Here is a 17025-nt window from a genome sequence, read left to right as displayed (position 1 = left end):
TGCAGAGGATAATTTCATTACTTACCAGCCTCAGAAATCGGCAATGAACTGCACCTCAGATTGCACCTCACAGAGTTCAAGTAACAGACACATCTCAACATCAACTGTTCAGAGAAGACTGCGGGAATCAGGCCTTCGCGGTTGAATTGTTGCAAAGAAACCACTACTAAAGAACACCAATAAGAAGACACTTGCTTGGGCCAAGAAACACGAGCAATGGACATTAGACCGGTGGAAATCTGTCTTTTGCTCTGATGAGGTCCAAAGTTCAGATTTTTGGTTCCAACCACTGTGTCTTTGTGAGACGCGGAGTAGGTGAATGGATGATCTCTGCATGTGTGATTCCCACCGTGAAGCATGGAGGAGAAGGTGTGATGGTGTAGGGGTGCTTTGCTGGTGACACTGTCAGTGACTTATTTATAATTCAAGGCACACTTAACCAGCATGGTTACCACCGCATTCTACAGCGATACGCCATCCCATCTGGTTTCCGCTTAGTCTCACTATCTGGTTTTGTTGATGGTGGTGGAAAATGCTGTCTCAGGAGCCGTTCTAGAATCTCCCATAAGTGTTGTATTGGGTTGAGGTCTGGTCCCTGAGACGGTCATGCCATATAGTTTGTATTGTTTTCATTCTCATCAAACCATTCAGTGACCACTTGTACCCTGTGGATGGTGGGGTATTGTCATCTTATGGGGCCATGGTAGTCAATAATGAGCTGCCCAGTATTTTTTATACATGACCCTATGCATGATGGGATGTGATTTGCTTAATTAGCTCAGGAACCACACCTGTGTGGAAGCACCTGCTTTCAATATACTTTGTATCCCTCATTTACTCAAGTGTTTCCATTTATTTTGGCAGTTACCTATACATGAAACACAGGACAATCACATTTTTGACAGGACTGGGCCTTTAACGCACACAGACACATGCCGTTGTGTTATTCAGTGTTTTAATATCTTTCTGTTTCTGTCTCTGTAGAGGTACATGGTGTTTGAGGACAGTCAGGAGACAGAGAAGAAGGACCTTCAGAGTCGACTGGTCATGCTGGAGTCACAAACACGTCAAATGGAGCTCAAGACCAGGAACTACTCGGACCAGAGTGAGTCAATCATTATGGCTTCTAGGACTGGAGGGGTGAACCCTAATGGAAGGAATACTGAGAAAGACATTACAAGTGAAGGGCTCAGGAATGTGCGCATCACTTGGGGCTGYAAGACCAATATGTTTACTGGGTTATACTGTATCTGCAGGCCATAGAAACAAACAACCCACACGATGCTGCCAAACACACCCTCACGAACCGTGGGAAGGTCATTACATAAGGAATAAACTCAAGAGGTGACAGTTTGGAGGTGTCTGTGTAAGTGCAGTCTAAGCGAGTCTTGATTGGAGATTTTAATTTTGTTTTTAAATCCTTGCATCACATCTCAACTCAGTTTATTCTGATCTGCTGAGTTGGTGTGAACCATCAGGACTCTGTTTGGGTTAAGTAGCTACTTTATGGGTGTCTGCCAGCTGACCCTGACTGAGTACACGCACGCATCACCTGACTTGATATTCACTAGTGCTCACAGCCAAGTCCATAGTTCTTGTTCTTTCCTATTCAGTTTTTCTCTCTCTTCCACTGTCACTACATCTTTCTTTTTTTTTCACTTTCAGTTCTTTCCTACTTGAACAATTTTCACTCTCGGACTTCTCTCTCCTTAAACTAGATAGGGAGAGGCAGAGCAGTAATACTCTTGAGTCATTTAGATGTGAAATCTAGGCTAGCTCATAGTCCAGATTGCTCAGCATGTGTGTGTAGACTGTAGATGATGAACTGGACATATAATAGACCGCAAGCCGTAAACATACAGTACTTCCACTTCCCAATACACATATGTTTTACTATCCTTGTGGGGACCTAAAATWAATTTCCATTCAAAACCCTATTTTCCCTAAGCTAATAATAACCTTTGTCCTCATGAGGTCCTGGGAAGTGTCCCCACGAGGGAGAATTTTCTAGCATAGTACCAACGAGGATAGTAATAAAAGCCCACACACACACATCAGGTGGTTTCCTAAAGGGTTATTTCTGTCTGTACATTCTCTAGTTGGTTCCTCATTGTCTACTGATAGTCATTAGTCATGGTAACAAATAACTTACAAATCACATAGCCAGCTGAGCTAATTCCTAGGCATTCTCCTAACCACCTACGACGGTCTGAGTTAAAAGCCTGACCTAACAAGTCTCTTTTCTGTTGTTCTGAATCAAATCCCTGTCGTATGTCTCATTCTACTAAAAGCCAACTCCAAAAATCCAATGACAACAGTCTGGTGTTGTTAGCCAGGCTACCATAGAGATGTGTGGAGGTAGCAGATTATATTAGATAACTGTGTTGGCAGTTAGTGACATTAACTCCTGATGCTGTGTTGGGYGGGTCATTGTCAATGACCAGATGGTAGGCCTGCTTGGGTTAGTGTCTCAGTCTCACACACACTGCCTTTGTGAGAGGATATTGTTAGGCTGGGCAATCATCTGCGCGTACACACAGAACGTTGTCAGGGTGTTTTCACTATAAACAGTCCATGCCAGCCAAGTTGCCAACAAAGTGGAATAAGTAACATGGCTCAAGACCCTATCCTTTACTCAAATAGAGTGGATTCTAAGTCTGTTTCTAGTATGTTTGGCTTCCTGCGTGTGCTTTTTAGTCTTAAAGTTTAAACATGGCTTCCGAGTGTGTGTGTGTGTGTGTGATGACTGGACGAAATGGCTTAGAATTCCTAATGTTTTCCATAGGATTATGGTTACTCAGTGACCCTTAACCCAAAATATTTGAGCGTTTGAGCCAGCCAGTGTATTTTACTAGTGTGCTAATGACACCTGGTGGTCATGCGTTGCTACTACAACTGACAGCAGTTTAAAACCTTACTTGGTTTCTCATCTGAAGCCTCGGCCATGTTCAGTTGGAAAACCTTGAATGTTGTGGATAGAAATACCATGACTAGAGATGTTTTTTAAATTGAACCTTTATTTAACCAGGAAGGGCTCATTGAGATTTAAAATCTCTTTTTTAAGAGCGTCCTGGTCAAGATGGGCAGCACCAAGTCGTTACACAATTTCAGACAGACATGAAAAACTACAAGTAATCTAGTAAAAACCATAGGATTCACAAGAGTATAACAAAATCATAAAACAGCAAATTTAAAAACATTGACAGGTCAGGGAATCAGCCTCAAAATCCTTCATCAGTGATTTAAAAACACCAATCGGGACAAGTTCTTCCAGTTTAAAAGTATTTTGTAAGGCGTTCCAAGACGATGGCGCAGAGTACATAAAAGCCCTTTTACCAAATTCAGTTCGGACATTTGGAACAGTTAGCAGGATAAAGTCCAGCGAACGAAGAGAGTACCCACCACATTTATGAACAATAAAAATGCCCAAATAAAATGGTAGTAAACCCAAAATGGCTTTATAAATCAAAGTGTACCAGTGACTGAGCCTACGAGTGACTAGAGAAGACCAACCAACCCTGGTATATAAAGTGCAGTGGTGCATAAGGGTTTTGCAGTTTAAAATACATCTCAATACGCAATGGTAAAGGGTGTCAATTGATCTCAAACACTGAGCTGAAGTGTTCATATATAAAATATCCCCATAGTCTAGTAAGGGCATAAATGTAGCTGATACTAGCCTCCTTCTGGCTTCAAAAGAAAAATGGGCCTTATTCCTAAAATAACTTCAGCTTCAATTTCTTTSTAAGTTGTTGAATATGCCATTTTAAAAGAGGCCATCATCAATTAAAATTCCAAGATTTTTATGAGGTTACAATCTCAATCTCATTACCCTGACCGGTAGTAATAGGTGAAAGGTTCAGAGGTCTATTTCTTGCTTTAGAAAACACCATTAGTTTAGTTTTGTCAGTATTGAGGATAAGCTTCAATTGACAAGGTATGTTGAACAGTATAAAAAGCAGTTAGCAAGTTCTGGAAATCTTTTGTGAGAGACGAGGTACAACAGTAAATAACAGTATCATCAGCATAAAAGTGAAGTTGTGCATTTTGCACATTTTTGTCTACATTTTTAATATAAAGAGTGAATAAGAGGGGACCAAGTACAGAGCCCTGYGGTATACCATTACAGACAGACAATTTAACAGACATAAGCCCATCAAATTGAGTGCACTGAGTTCTATCAGACAGATAGTTAGCAAACCATGCAACTGCATGCTCCGCAGGACCTACACTCAACAATCTCTGCCTCCAGAATAGCATGAACAACTGTATCAAAAGCCTTAGCGAGATCAATAAAAAGTGAGACACAGTGCTGTTTTTTGTCAAGGGCTTCAGTGATATCATTTAAAACCTTCATGGCTGCTGTAATTGTGGTATGCTTCTTCCTGAAGCCCAATTCGTACATTGATAAAATAGAGTTAGTATATAAAAACTTTTTTTTTAGCTGTTCACTCACGGGTTTCAAGTATTTTCACCAGGGGTGACAGCTTTGAGATGGACCTATAATTATTTAAGAGTTTGATCTCCCCCTTTTTAAAAGTGGTAGACAAATGGTGATTTCTAGATCTTTGGAATTTCATTACATTCCAGAGTTAGATAGAAAATATGTAAGTGGTTCAGCTATGAAATCAGCTGCCAGATTTAAAAAGCAGGCATCAAGAAAATCAGGACCTGCAGGCTTTCTCAGATCTAAGGATTTCAGGGCTTTATGTATCTCCTTCACTGAGAATGGCAAACTGCTAAATGTTTGACCAGCTCTCACTGCTTCATCCACACAGGGTTGTACAGAGACAGAGGACACTGAATCAAACAGCCTACCAGATGATACAAAGTGCTCATTGAAACAATTCAACATTTCAGTTTTGTCATATACAGCAACAAAGTCCTTCAATACAGATGACGGTAATTCATTAACATTACTGTTACCAGACATAGACTTAATATTCTTCTAAAACTTTCTAGGGTCATACAGGTTATCAGTCATAACAGAAATAAAATATTCAGACTTGGCCTTCCTGAGAAGAAAAGAACACTTGTTTCGTAACTGCCTAAAAATTTGCCAATCAGCATCATAACATGATTTCTTTGCCTTAGCCCAGGATAGATTACGGTTGTGAATAATACAAGACAGCTCAGAAAACCATGGATTATCCCTCCCTTTAACTCTGAACCTGTGGAATGGAGCATGTTTGTTTACTATTTGGGAAAAAACATAATGAAAGAATTTCCAGGCAGTTTCCACATCAGGAATAAGATCAATCTTGCTCCAGTCAAAATAAAACAAATCATGAAAGAGAGCCTGCTCATCAAAACTCTTCAAATTTCTCTTACGAGTAAAGCGTGGTTTTGTCTTAGTATTTCTAACAGCAACAACAGCACAARGGTCTCTTAAATATTCTATGGTTGTTGTTTTTTTGTAATGATTTATTTAGTAGATTCCTCTGGACATTTGAGATTTGYGCGAGTGGGTTAGTTAATCAACAGGGTAAGATTCATAGAATTACAAAACATTTTTAAATCATCAGACACCGGCTTTAACCAACACCAGTTGAGATCACCAATCAAGATCATTTCACTGTAAAGAAGTTTAGCAGTAAGGTGCATCAGAGAAGACAATGCATCACCAAGAGCAGAGGGGGATCTATAACAGCCAATCACAGTTATAGAGAGACCCTTTGTAACCTCAATATTCAAAGCAAGAACTGTTAAAAATAGAGCTGACGTGATTCCTTATTCCAAATACCAAAGAGGTATGTCTGTTCTACATCATACATTTCTATCTGAATGTTGGCAAATGTTGTGTCCTGCTAAACATGGCCCTGGTTTGGGACAGATATTACTGATTGGCATCAGTAATTGGACCGTGCGGCCACCCATCCAGGACATATATTCGAAACGGTGCCTGAGGAAGGAACGCAGCATCAAGGACCCCACACAACCCAGCCACGAGCTGTTCTCTCCCGTACCGTCTAGCAGACGATATCAGAGCATGAGGTCTGATACCAAAAGGCTCAGAGACCGTTTCTATCTACAAGCCATCAGACTGCTGAACAGTTGAACTGGAGTGATCACCTGCTCTGATTCTCCGCACCTTAGCGCACACACACACATACATATATACATTCATGCTACACACACCACAACTGCTGCTACCAGACTCTTATTATACTGCTCAGTTTATACACTGCCCCCCCCCTTCCCCAATACACTTGTAAATAAATATTGGCCTATAAATTGTGCCATCCTGTGTTAGTTATGCTAAAAAGGTTTATTCTACTGAGCTATTTGCTTTGTTCGTATTGTTATTGCTTTGTCAAAGGAACCTGCAAGTAAGCATTTCGTTGTACGATGTATCCCGTACATATGACTAATAAAACTTGAAACTTGGTCACTGACAGATATTAGTAATGTTCCCAGATTGCATTAAAGGATTACTTCAGGATTTTGGCAATGAAGCCCTTCATCTACTTCCCCAGAGTCAGATGAACTCATGGATACCATTTGTATGTCTCTGCATCCAGGGGGGGGGTTCTACTAAGCRAWATGGAATTGTTTTAAGAAGGTCATACCAAGGATCATGTTGCTATTTGATTTGAAATGTTAAGACTCTTGAAGTATAAAAATATATATATATTTGGCCTTACTGCTATTAGCCCATACAAACACATTGAATAACAGAGTCACTATATGGAACAACAGTCTGTCTGTTCTGAAGTTTCTATCCTATATTTGAGATACTCATTTTTTAAAACTTGTATTAAACACCTTATTTTTGTCACTAAACAGTCTCCATATACATACTTCCATAAAACAGATTGACTGGGGACCTTCAGACGAGTCTTGTAAGGCCTGTGAGCATTCCTAGAGAGCACAACAACCGACATGTTCGTGAGAGTCTCACCTTTACACAGAAGACTACAGACAGAAGTTGGCAGATCTGCTGTACCGACTTCAGACGAATCCCAATAAGCATGTGGGAGTCGGAGAACACCAGCGTGTGCGTGAGTCTCATCTTTCCAGAGCGGTCATCATAGTTTTGTAGGCCAAACCGTTCAGACGCAAAAGYCGATTTTGTGAGAAGACTGATTTTCGGGATGTCTCATGGTCTGACAAACACCGCTCTAGCTCTGTCACCTTTCACCGCAGGTGCGGAAGTGTTGCATAGGTGGATGCGGTGGATTGAGATGCATCCAATTGAAAAAATAAAATAAAAACATCTCTCTTAAACTGACATTTGTTTTTAATGGATATTTTTTAAATGATGCTAATTAGATTCACGCTGGAGCACGGACATCGACCATAGGGGGGTTTGAACTGCTAGGCTATCTGCCTCCACTTTCTGAAGGCACTGTATGTACAGTGGGGAGAACAAGTATTTGATACACTGCCGATTTTGCAGGTTTTCCTACTTACAAAGCATGTAGAGGTCTGTAATTTTTATCATAGGTAAGCACTTCAACTGTGAGAGACGGAATCTAAAACAAAAATCCACAGAAATCACATTGTATGATTTTTAAGTAATTAATTTGCATTTATTGCATGACATAAGTATTTGATCACCTACCACCCAGTAAGATTCCGGCTCTCACAGACCTGTTAGTTTTTCTTTAAGAAGCCCTCCTGTTCTCCACTCATTACCTGTATTAACTGCACCTGTTTGAACTCGTTACCTGTATAAAAGACACCTGTCCACACACTCAATCAAACAGACTCCAACCTCTCCACAATGGCCAGACCAGAGAGCTGTATAAGGACATCAGGGATACAATTGTGACATGCACAGGCTGGTGGGCTACAGGACAATAGGCAAGCAGCTTGGTGAGAAGGCAACAACTGTTTGGCGCAATTATTAAGAAAATGAAGAAGTTCAAGATGACGGTCAATCTCCCTCGGTCTGGGGCTCCATGCAAGATCTCACCTCGTGGGGCATCAATGATCATGAGGAAGGTGAGTTATCAGCCCAGAACTACACGGCAGGACCTGGTCAATGACCTGGGAGAGCTGGGACCACAGTCTCAAAGAAAACCATTAGTAACACACTACACCGTCATGGATTAAAATCCTGCAGCGCACGCAAGGTCCACCTGCTCAAGCCAGCGCATGTCCAGGCCCGTCTGAAGTTTGCCAATGACCATCTGGATGATCCAGAGGAGGAATGGGAGAAGGTCATGTGGTCTGATGAGACAAAAATAGAGCTTTTTGTCTAAACTCCACTCGCCGTGTTTGGAGGAAGAAGAAGGATGAGTACAACCCCAAGAACACCACCCAACCGTGAAGCATGGAGGTGGAAACATCATTCTTGTGGGGATGCTTTTCTGCAAAGGGTACAGGATGACTGCACCGTATTGAGGGGAGGATGGATGGGGCCATGTATCGCGAGATCTTGGCCAACAACCTCCTTCCTCAGTAAGAGCATTGAAGATGGGTCGTGGCTGGGTCTTCCAGCATGACAACGACCCGAAACACACAGCCAGGGCAACTAAGGAGTGGCGCCGTAAGAAGCTCTCAAGGTCCTGGAGTGGCCTAGCCAGTCTCCAGACCTGAACCCAATAGAAAATCTTTGGAGGGAGCTGAAAGTCCGTATTGCCCAGCGACAGCCCCGAAACCTGAAGGATCTGGAGAAGATCTGTATGGAGGAGTGGGCCAAAATCCCTGCTGCAGTGTGTGCAAACCTGGTCAAGAACTACAGAAACGTATGATCTCTGTAATTGCAAACAAAGGTTTCTGTACCAAATATTAAGATCTGCTTTTCTGATGTATCAAATACTTATGTCATGCAATAAAATGCAAATTAATTACTTAAAAATCATACAATGTGATTTTCTGGATTTTTGTTTTAGATTCCGTCTCTCATAMTTGAAGTGTACCCATGATAGAAATTACAGACCTCTACATGCTTTGTAAGTAGGAAAACCTGCAAAATCGGCAGTGTATCAAATACTTGTTCTCCCCACTGTATGTATGAAAAGTATTTGTTCAAATAAAAAGGGGTGCGCTCAAAAAGTGGTTGAAACAAAATGGAATGACTAGGGTTGCAAAAGGAGGGTATATTACTGGAAATTTTACCAGTAAACTACCCAAATTTGGGTACTTCAGATGATCACAGGTGTCTGCAGTTCTCTGGCCCTATGTGGCCTTACCACATTTAAAATATCTGAAATCATTAAATAAGATTATTTCAAAATAAAAACATTTGAATGACAAAGCTGTAAAACATTATCCTAAATATAAACCATAAACCTAGTGAATACCAATTGGTGTTTTTAATGAGGGTTTTCAGCATGAAATATCAAATTTCCCCCACCAAAATTACAATTTATTTGACTATGTCTATGTCTAAACAGGTGGCAGTTGTGGAAACAAAATTCAATAGTTGGATGAGTTGAGGTGAAAATAATGCCATTGTTGATTTTAGATGCTTTTTTTCATTAATTAGGCAATTTCTCTTGAACCATATAGTCTATCTACTAGAAATTCGTGGACATGGAGATAAAAAAGAAAATAATTTAAAAAAAAGTTATTCAAAGTATAAATGACCTAAATTACCATAGATTGCCATAGATTTTCTGTTTATTACCCAAATTACCGGTTGCTTTGCAACCCTTGGAATGACCCTATAACAGTTTTTTAGGGTTCTTTTCCCTCATTAACCATGTAGTTCTGTTTGACTGAGATCACACATCTAACCGTTTTCTCTTTCAGTTGGCAGATTGGAGGAACGAGAAGCCGAGCTGAAGAAAGAGTACAATGCCCTCCACCAGAGACACACAGAGGTATGGGGGAGGGGAAGATAGTGTTTTGTCTATTTAAGTGCGTGTTGGGACTGTTCCTTTGTAGGTCTACTGGGCAAACTATACTGAACAAAAATATAAACGCAARATGTAAAGTATTGGTTTCATGAGCTGAAACAAAAAATCCCAGAAATGTTCCATACGCACAAAAATCTTATTTCTATCAAATTCTGGGCACAAATTTGTTTACAATTCTGTTAGTGATCATTTCTCCTTTGTAAAGATAATCCATCCACCTGACAGGTGTGGCATATCAAGAAGCTGATTAAACGGCATGATCATTACACTTGTGCTGGGGACAATAAAAGGCCTCTCTAAAATGTGCTGTGTTGTCACACAACACAACGCCACAGATGTTTTGAGGGAGAGTGCAATTGGTATGCTAACTGCATCAATGTCCACCACAGCTGTTGACAGAGAATTTAATGTTAATTTCTCTACCATAAGCCACCTCCAACGTTGTTTTAGAGAATTTGACAGTAGGTCCAACCGCAGAAACACGTGTAACCACGCCAGCCCAGGACCTCCACATCCAGCTTCTGCACCTGTGCCCCTGACCAGACATGTGAAATCCATAGATTAGGCCCTAATGAATATATTTCAATTGACCGATTTCCTTAAATGCACTGTAACTCAGTAAATTGTTTCATGTTGCATTTATATTTTTGTTTAGTAGAAATCATGTAAAACTCAGGGCTTCCCGAGTGGGGCAGCGGTCTAAGGCGGTCAGTGCTTGAGGCGTCACTACAGACCCGGGCGGACTCCTTGTGGCGGACCGGGCGCCTGCAGGCTGACTTCGATCGTCAGTTGAACGCTGTTTCCTCCGACACATTGGTGCAGCTGGCTTCTGGGTTAAGCGGGCGGGTGTTAAGAAGCGCGGTTTGTCGAGTCATGTTCAGAGGAGTCATGTTTCAGAGGAATCATGACTCGGCCTTCGCCTCCCGAGCCCGTTGGGGAATTGCAGTGATGAGACAAGATCGCAATTGGATATCACAAAATTGGAGGTAAAAAAGACAAGTGAAACTCTAGTATTGGTAAGTGTTTGACATCTGTCAAACATAATGATGCTGTTGGAGGCATGCGCTGCCACGCATTCGTGGGTGAACAGGGATTTGAAGACACACACACACACACACACACACACACACACACACACACACACACACACACACACACACACACACACACACACACGCACCTGGATGGCAGGTTGCCTATGCAGCAGGTAGCCTAGCGGTTAAGAGAGTTGGGTCTGCTAAATGGCTAGAATGTATGTATAATATGTTTTAGACATAGGTCGGCAGACTAGTGGATCCCATTGATGTTTAACCGACAGTGAACCAAGACAAGATGCTATTTCCAGCATTCAGGGAATTCACACTACAACAGAGGACGGAGGGAGGGGGAGGGAGGGATGAGGATGGTGAGGGATGGAGGATGCAAGATGCAGGAGAGCGGGAAGGAGAAAGAGGGAGTTAGAATTGGGTCAGTTTAAGGAGATTGGAGCAATTTTCCCAGTATTAAGTATGTTGTCAAGTTGCCTCAACTCAGTCTGCCTAAAGTCTGTTCTCCAATCTATTACTAACACATTGGCCCAGACGCCAAAACAAACAAGCCTGCGTAGAGACCATGACATTTTAAATATGGACGGAAACGTGATTTTAGAASCTCACACAAACGCACAGTGACAGCMAAATACTCCACAGGCTGGGAGGCTGTCTGTTCCAGCTGTACATCAACACAAAAAAACTCATCTAAGAAACAGCAGGCATCATGGCCATGTTCAAATAATTATTTGAATAGGACCACTCCCTGTCCACGCTAACCCCCTAATCTCCCTATGTGGTATGTCCCATGCAGATGATCCACAGCTACATGGAGCACTTGGAACGTACCAAACACCAGCAGCACGTGGCGGTGCAAGAGGCGCCTACAGACACAAGCACAAGCAGATCACGGTAAGATCATACAACTATTCTACAATTATTCATAAAACTAAGTCCCATACGGAGATCACTGCGTGGACAGTATCTGAAGTTGTACACAAACACTCTCATATAACAGTGTTAATAGTGTATTAATAGTGGCTCGTGTGTAGGTGTTTTGTATTTTATTATACAGTATTGCACACTAACATTCATTGGCTTAGTTGGCTCCTCACCCTGACTCAGTGTGTTTGTGAGAGAGTACGTTGCTGTGACGTGCTTCATCACTGCAGGCGCCACTACTGCGCTCTCTGCTCTCCATGGGCACGATTTCCTTTTAGGTCAGAACCTGACAGAAGATGAGAGATGTGAGGTAGGCATGAGGGGCTGGGCAGAAGGAAGGGAAAGGGGGGAGGAGGGGATGGGAGGAGAGGCAAAAGGGATGGAAAAAAGAGGGGACGGTGGTAGGTGGAGGGGATGAACTTTTAGGGGATATGTGATGAAGTGGGGGGAGGAGGATGAAGAGGAGATTGGGATAGATATTGAGTGGGATTATGCCATGGAATCAGCTGAATATAAAGCAGAGGTTTTGMCAGCTGGTCAGCTGCAGTAATCCCACAGTGTGATGGAGATGAGTGATTCAGAGCTGTAGTGTTTTAGTCAGCTGATCAGATTAATGAAACAGCAGTAAGAAGAGGCCATGGTCTCCTGCTGGGCAAACCTTCATGTTGAGCAGATCAGAGAGTGGTGTTAGTTTGACTAGTACATCAGACCAAAGCAGTTTGTGTAGCTTTTTAGATTTTAACAGCATTTATGTTTGTGTTCACAAGGAACTAATTAGTGATTTCTGTGTTTTTCCTAACAGAAGTGTGTAAAATTATTAGCTGTGTGTGTGTGTGTGTGTGTCAGTCAGCAGCCCTCTACAGTCTCTCAGTAGCAGCAGACGCTGTCAGTTCCCACAGGGTTTTCCTCCTCCCAGTCTCTCCATGGCTCAGCCAATCAGCATCGAGCTGAGGGGAGGCATATGTTACCAGCTCTGATGCTGCCTCAGCATCCGATAGGGGGAGGGGAGAGAGGGCGAGGGGGAGGGGAGAGAAAGGGAGGGTGAGAGTGACGGCGACAATTCTAGACTGCTCAGCGACATCAGTGTCGCAGTTTAGTAAAGAAAGAGCATCGTCTGCCAGAAAGAGGATACAAATACATCAAGAAAAGTGAGGCGAGGAGAAGGCTGCTGCAAGGCCAGTGTCCACCCTCTTTCTCTCTCTCTCACTGGATGATGTCACAGCAGTGTTGAACTCAAGCCGGCCACACTCTACAGTAGCAGCTGCTGCTCTGTCTCTCTCTGCCTCRGCTGCTACTGCTCATGGGATTACTGCTGTTGTTGTTTCTGTGGRCGTCGCTCGTTGGCCCGCTGGTCTGAACACACACCGCGCCACACACTCTACTCTCCAGCCTGAGTTCCAGATCTCCTGTACCTGAGCATTCTTCTCTTCAACACACGGCAACAGAGTGTGTATGTGAGGAGTACTTTGACGACAGAGGGAGAAGGAGTATACTCTAGTTCGCGTCGTCATCCAAGGGACAGTTTGTAAAAGCCCCAGAGGCGTGTGTTTTAGCCCCCTGGCGGTCGCCCCCCTCCCCTGGTCCCGGCAGTGAGAGGCGCTGGGCCATGTTCAGGGGGGGTCATGAGCCCGAGGTGTATGCTGCTGTTTGTCTTTGGCTTCGTTGGGGGAGCCGTTGTTATTAACTCTGCCGTGCTGGTCTCTCTGTCTGTCCTGCTGCTGGTGCACTACTCTGTCTCCACTGGCCTCCCTGCCCTGCCCACCCTGCCACGGCCCAGCAGGTAGTGTGTGTGTGTGTGTGTGAGAGAGAATGAAAAACAGCCTACTGTAAGTCACCCCCACTTCTGCAGGTAACTCTCTGTGAAAAGGGATGGGGTGTGTTTGTTTACCCTCCTTTCTCTCTCCTAATGTCCTCTATTCCAGTCTCTTCTCTTTCTCTCTCCTACATGTCTCTTCTCCAGTCTCTTCTTCTTTCTCTCTCCTATATGTCCTCTTCTCCAGTCCTCTTCTCTTTCTCTCTCTACTCCATGTCTCTTTCCCAGTCTCTTCTCTTTCTTTCCTCATGTCTCCTCTCTCCATGTCCTCTTCTCTTTTCTCTCTCCTCTCATGTCCTTTCTCCAGTTCTTCTCTTTCTCTCTCCTACTGCCATGTCCTCTTCTCCAGTCTCTTCTCTTTCTCTCTCCTACATGTCTGTCTCTTCTCATCTCTTCTCTTTCTCTCTCTTCTATATGTCTCTTTTCCAGTCTCTTCTCTTTCCTCTCTCCTAAATGTCCTCTTTTTTCAGTCTCTTCTCTTTCTTCTTCCTACATTCAATGTCCTCCTCTCCAGTCTTTCTCTTTTCTCTCCTATTCCTCCTCAGTTCTTCTTCTCTCAGTCTCTTTCTCTCTTTCTCTCTCTCTCTCATGTCCTCTTCTCAGTCTCTTCTCTTTCTCTCTTCTCCATGTCCCTCTTCTCTCAGTCTTTCTTTCTTCTTCTCCTATATGTTCTTTTACCTAGTCTCTTCTCTTTCTTCTCCTCTCATGTTCCTCATTTCTCCAGTCTTTCTCTTTCTCTCTTCTCGCTATATGTCCTCTTCTCCAGTCTCTTGCTCTTTCTTCTACTCCTCTTGCATGTCCTCTTCAGTCTCATCTCTTTCTCTCTCCGCTATTGTCTCTCTCCAGTCTTTTCTTTCTCTCTTCTCCATGTCTCTTCTCCAGTCTCTTCTCTTTCTCTCTTCTCCTGTCCTCTTCTCCAGTCTCTTCTCTTTCTCTCTTCTCCATGTCCTCTTTCCAGTCTTCTTCTCTTTCTCTCTCCTACATGTCCCTTCTCCAGTCTCTTCTCTTCTCTCTCCTATCATGTCCTCTTCTCCAGTCTCTCTCTTTCTCTTCTTCTCCATGTCCTCTTCTCCAGTCTCTTCTCTTTCTCTCTCTCCTGTCATGTCCTCGTTCTCGCAGTCTCTTCTCTTTCTCTCTTCTCCTGTTCTCTTCTCCATGTCTCTTTCTTTCCTCTCTCCTAATGTCTCTTTTCCAGTCTCTTCTTTTCTCTCTCTCCATGTCCTCTTCTCCAGTCCTCTTCTCTTTCTCTCTCCTATATGTCCTCTTTTCCAGTCTTCTTCTCTTTCCTCTCTCCTACATGTCCTCTTCTCCAGTCTCTTCTCTTTCTCTTCCTATGTCCTCTTCTCCAGTCTTTCTCTTTCTCTCTCCTATTGTCTTCTCCAGTCTTTCTCTTTCTCTCTCCTCATGTCTGTCCTCTTCTCCAGTCTCTTCTCTTTCTCTCTCCACATGTCCTCTTCTCCAGTCTCTTCTCTTTCTCTCTTCTCCATTGTCCTCTTCTCCAGTCTCTTCTCTTTCTCTCTCCTAATGTCCTCTTCTCCAGTCTCTTCTCTTTCTCTCTCTCATGTCTCTTCTCCAGTCTCTTCTCTTTCTCTCTCTCCTACATGTCCTTTCTTTCTCCAGTCTCTTCTCTTTCTCTCTTCTCCATGTCCTCTTCTCCAGTCTCTTCTCTTTCTCTCTCCTATTGTCTCTTCTCCAGTCTCTTCTCTTTCTCTCTTCTTCCATGTCCTCTTCTCCAGTCTCTTCTCTTTCTCTCTCTCCATGTCCTCTTCTCCAGTCTCTTCTCTTTCTCTCTTCTCCATGTCCTCTTCTCCAGTCTCTTTCTCTTTCTCTCTCCTACTGTCCTTCTCTTCTTCCAGTCTCTTCTCTTTCTCTCTCCTACATGTCCTGTCCTCTCTCCAGTCTCTTCTCTTTCTCTCTCCTACATGTCTTGTCTCTTCTCCAGTCTCTTCTCTTTCTTTCTTCTCCATGTCCTCTTCTCCAGTCTCTCTTTCTTCTCTCTTCTCATGTCCTCTTCTCCAGTCTCTTCTCTTTCTCTCTCCTACATGTCCTGTCCTCTTCTCCAGTCTCTCTCTTTCTCTCTCTCCTCCTACATCTCTCATTTCCTCCTTTCTTCACTTTCCAATCTCTGCTTCAATCACTTGTTATTTTATATGGTTGCTTACCCCTCCGATTGACTCCGTCTCATCCCTCTTCCCTTGCTTGTTTACTTGCCGGTGGGGTAAAGCCCAGTTGCCAGGCTTTTAACATGTGGTTACCATGCTGTTGCTGTGTTGGAGATAAACAGCCAGGCAGTATGGTTCTGCACGGCTGAAAGTAGGTCAGGAGAAAGAGCCTTCTCAGCCAGTAAATCACAGCAATACTCAATATCCATGATAACATGACATCTCACTTTCTTTAATTTATCCTTTATTTATGCAGTTGTTCCCAATGAGGGGAAAATATCTATACAGAGGGACCTGTCAAAGTTGTATGCTATTTTTTGATTATTGTTGGATATTTTTTGAGAGTTGAAAAAAAATAGTTGACTTTAGTTCCGCTACCCTCCAATTTGTCAAAAGGCAGGCATTGACAGTGAACATTGTTGCCTAAGTTTGACTGTCCCTCTTGTCGCAGTCTGTGCTCTCGTCTCTCTCCCCGGTCCTCTCCCGTCTGTCGCTCGCTCGTCTGTCTTGTCTGTCGCTTCGGTCTGTCTGCTCGGTCTGTCTGTCTCTGCCTGCTGAGCCTTCGTCCGTCGCTTGTCGCTGCCTGTCTGCCTCGCCTCGGTCCGCTCGTCCGTCTGTCTGGCTCTCGTCCGTCTGTCGTTTCGCTCGGTCCGTCTGTCTGTCGCTCGCGTCGGTCCCTTGGTCTGTTGCGCTCCTGTCGGTCCTCGGTCTGTCCCGCGCTCTCGTCCCCACTCTCTGTCTCGCGCTCTCTGTCCCGCGCTCTCTGCTTCGCTCTCTGTCCCCGCTCTCTGTCCCCCTCTGCGTCCTGCCGCTCTCGGTCCTGCGCTCTCGGTCGCTGCGCTCTCATCCCTGCGTCTTCCGCTCACTGTCTTGTCCCGCTCGCGGCATCTCTGTCTCGCGCTCGCTGTCTGTCCCACTCGAGTCGCGCTTGCTGTCTGTCCCGCTCACACGTGCTCTGTCCCGCTCTCGCGCACTCTGTCCCGCTCGCTGTCTGTCCCGCTCGATCTCGCTCGCTCTCTGTCTCGCTCTCGCGCACTCTGTCCCGCTCGCTGTCTGTCCCGCTCGATCTCGCTCGCTCTCTGTCTCGCTCACGCGTGCTCTGTCCCGCTCGCTGATCTCGCTCACTGTCTGTCCCTCTCTCGCTCTCTGTCTGTCCCTCAATTTCAATTTAAGGGCTTTATTGGCATGGGAAACATATGTTAACATTGCCAAAGCAAGTGAAGTAGATAATAAACAGAAGTGAAATAAACAAAAATGTTATTCTCTCTTTC

The 17025-nt window shown here is 43.8% G+C and overlaps 1 protein-coding gene across 7 annotated transcripts in view; it reads left to right on the top strand.

The window, feature by feature from the left end:
• LOC111968244 (C-Jun-amino-terminal kinase-interacting protein 4) overlaps window positions 1-17025 on the top strand; it is a 56276-nt gene that overhangs the window by 18107 nt on the left and 21144 nt on the right. For 5 of the 7 annotated variants that reach the window (XR_011480343.1, XM_070444928.1, XM_023993791.2 and 2 more), the window contains exons 2-4: window positions 985-1105; window positions 9703-9773; window positions 11652-11749. Coding sequence is in view for 6 of the 7 variants with exons in the window: in XM_070444928.1 (XP_070301029.1) it covers window positions 985-1105; window positions 9703-9773; window positions 11652-11749 (290 nt within the window). In the remaining variant the exon portion in view is untranslated. Of the gene's footprint in view, window positions 1-984; window positions 1106-9702; window positions 9774-11651; window positions 11750-12808; window positions 13560-17025 lie in introns of those variants that run through there. The other 2 variants (XM_070444929.1, XM_070444932.1) reach the window with 2 other exon arrangements.

Source organism: Salvelinus sp. IW2-2015, linkage group LG8 (genome assembly GCF_002910315.2).
Source record: "Salvelinus sp. IW2-2015 linkage group LG8, ASM291031v2, whole genome shotgun sequence".
Classification (NCBI taxonomy): Eukaryota; Metazoa; Chordata; class Actinopteri; order Salmoniformes; family Salmonidae; genus Salvelinus; species Salvelinus sp. IW2-2015.
This window is presented reverse-complemented; position numbering and strand designations above follow the sequence as displayed.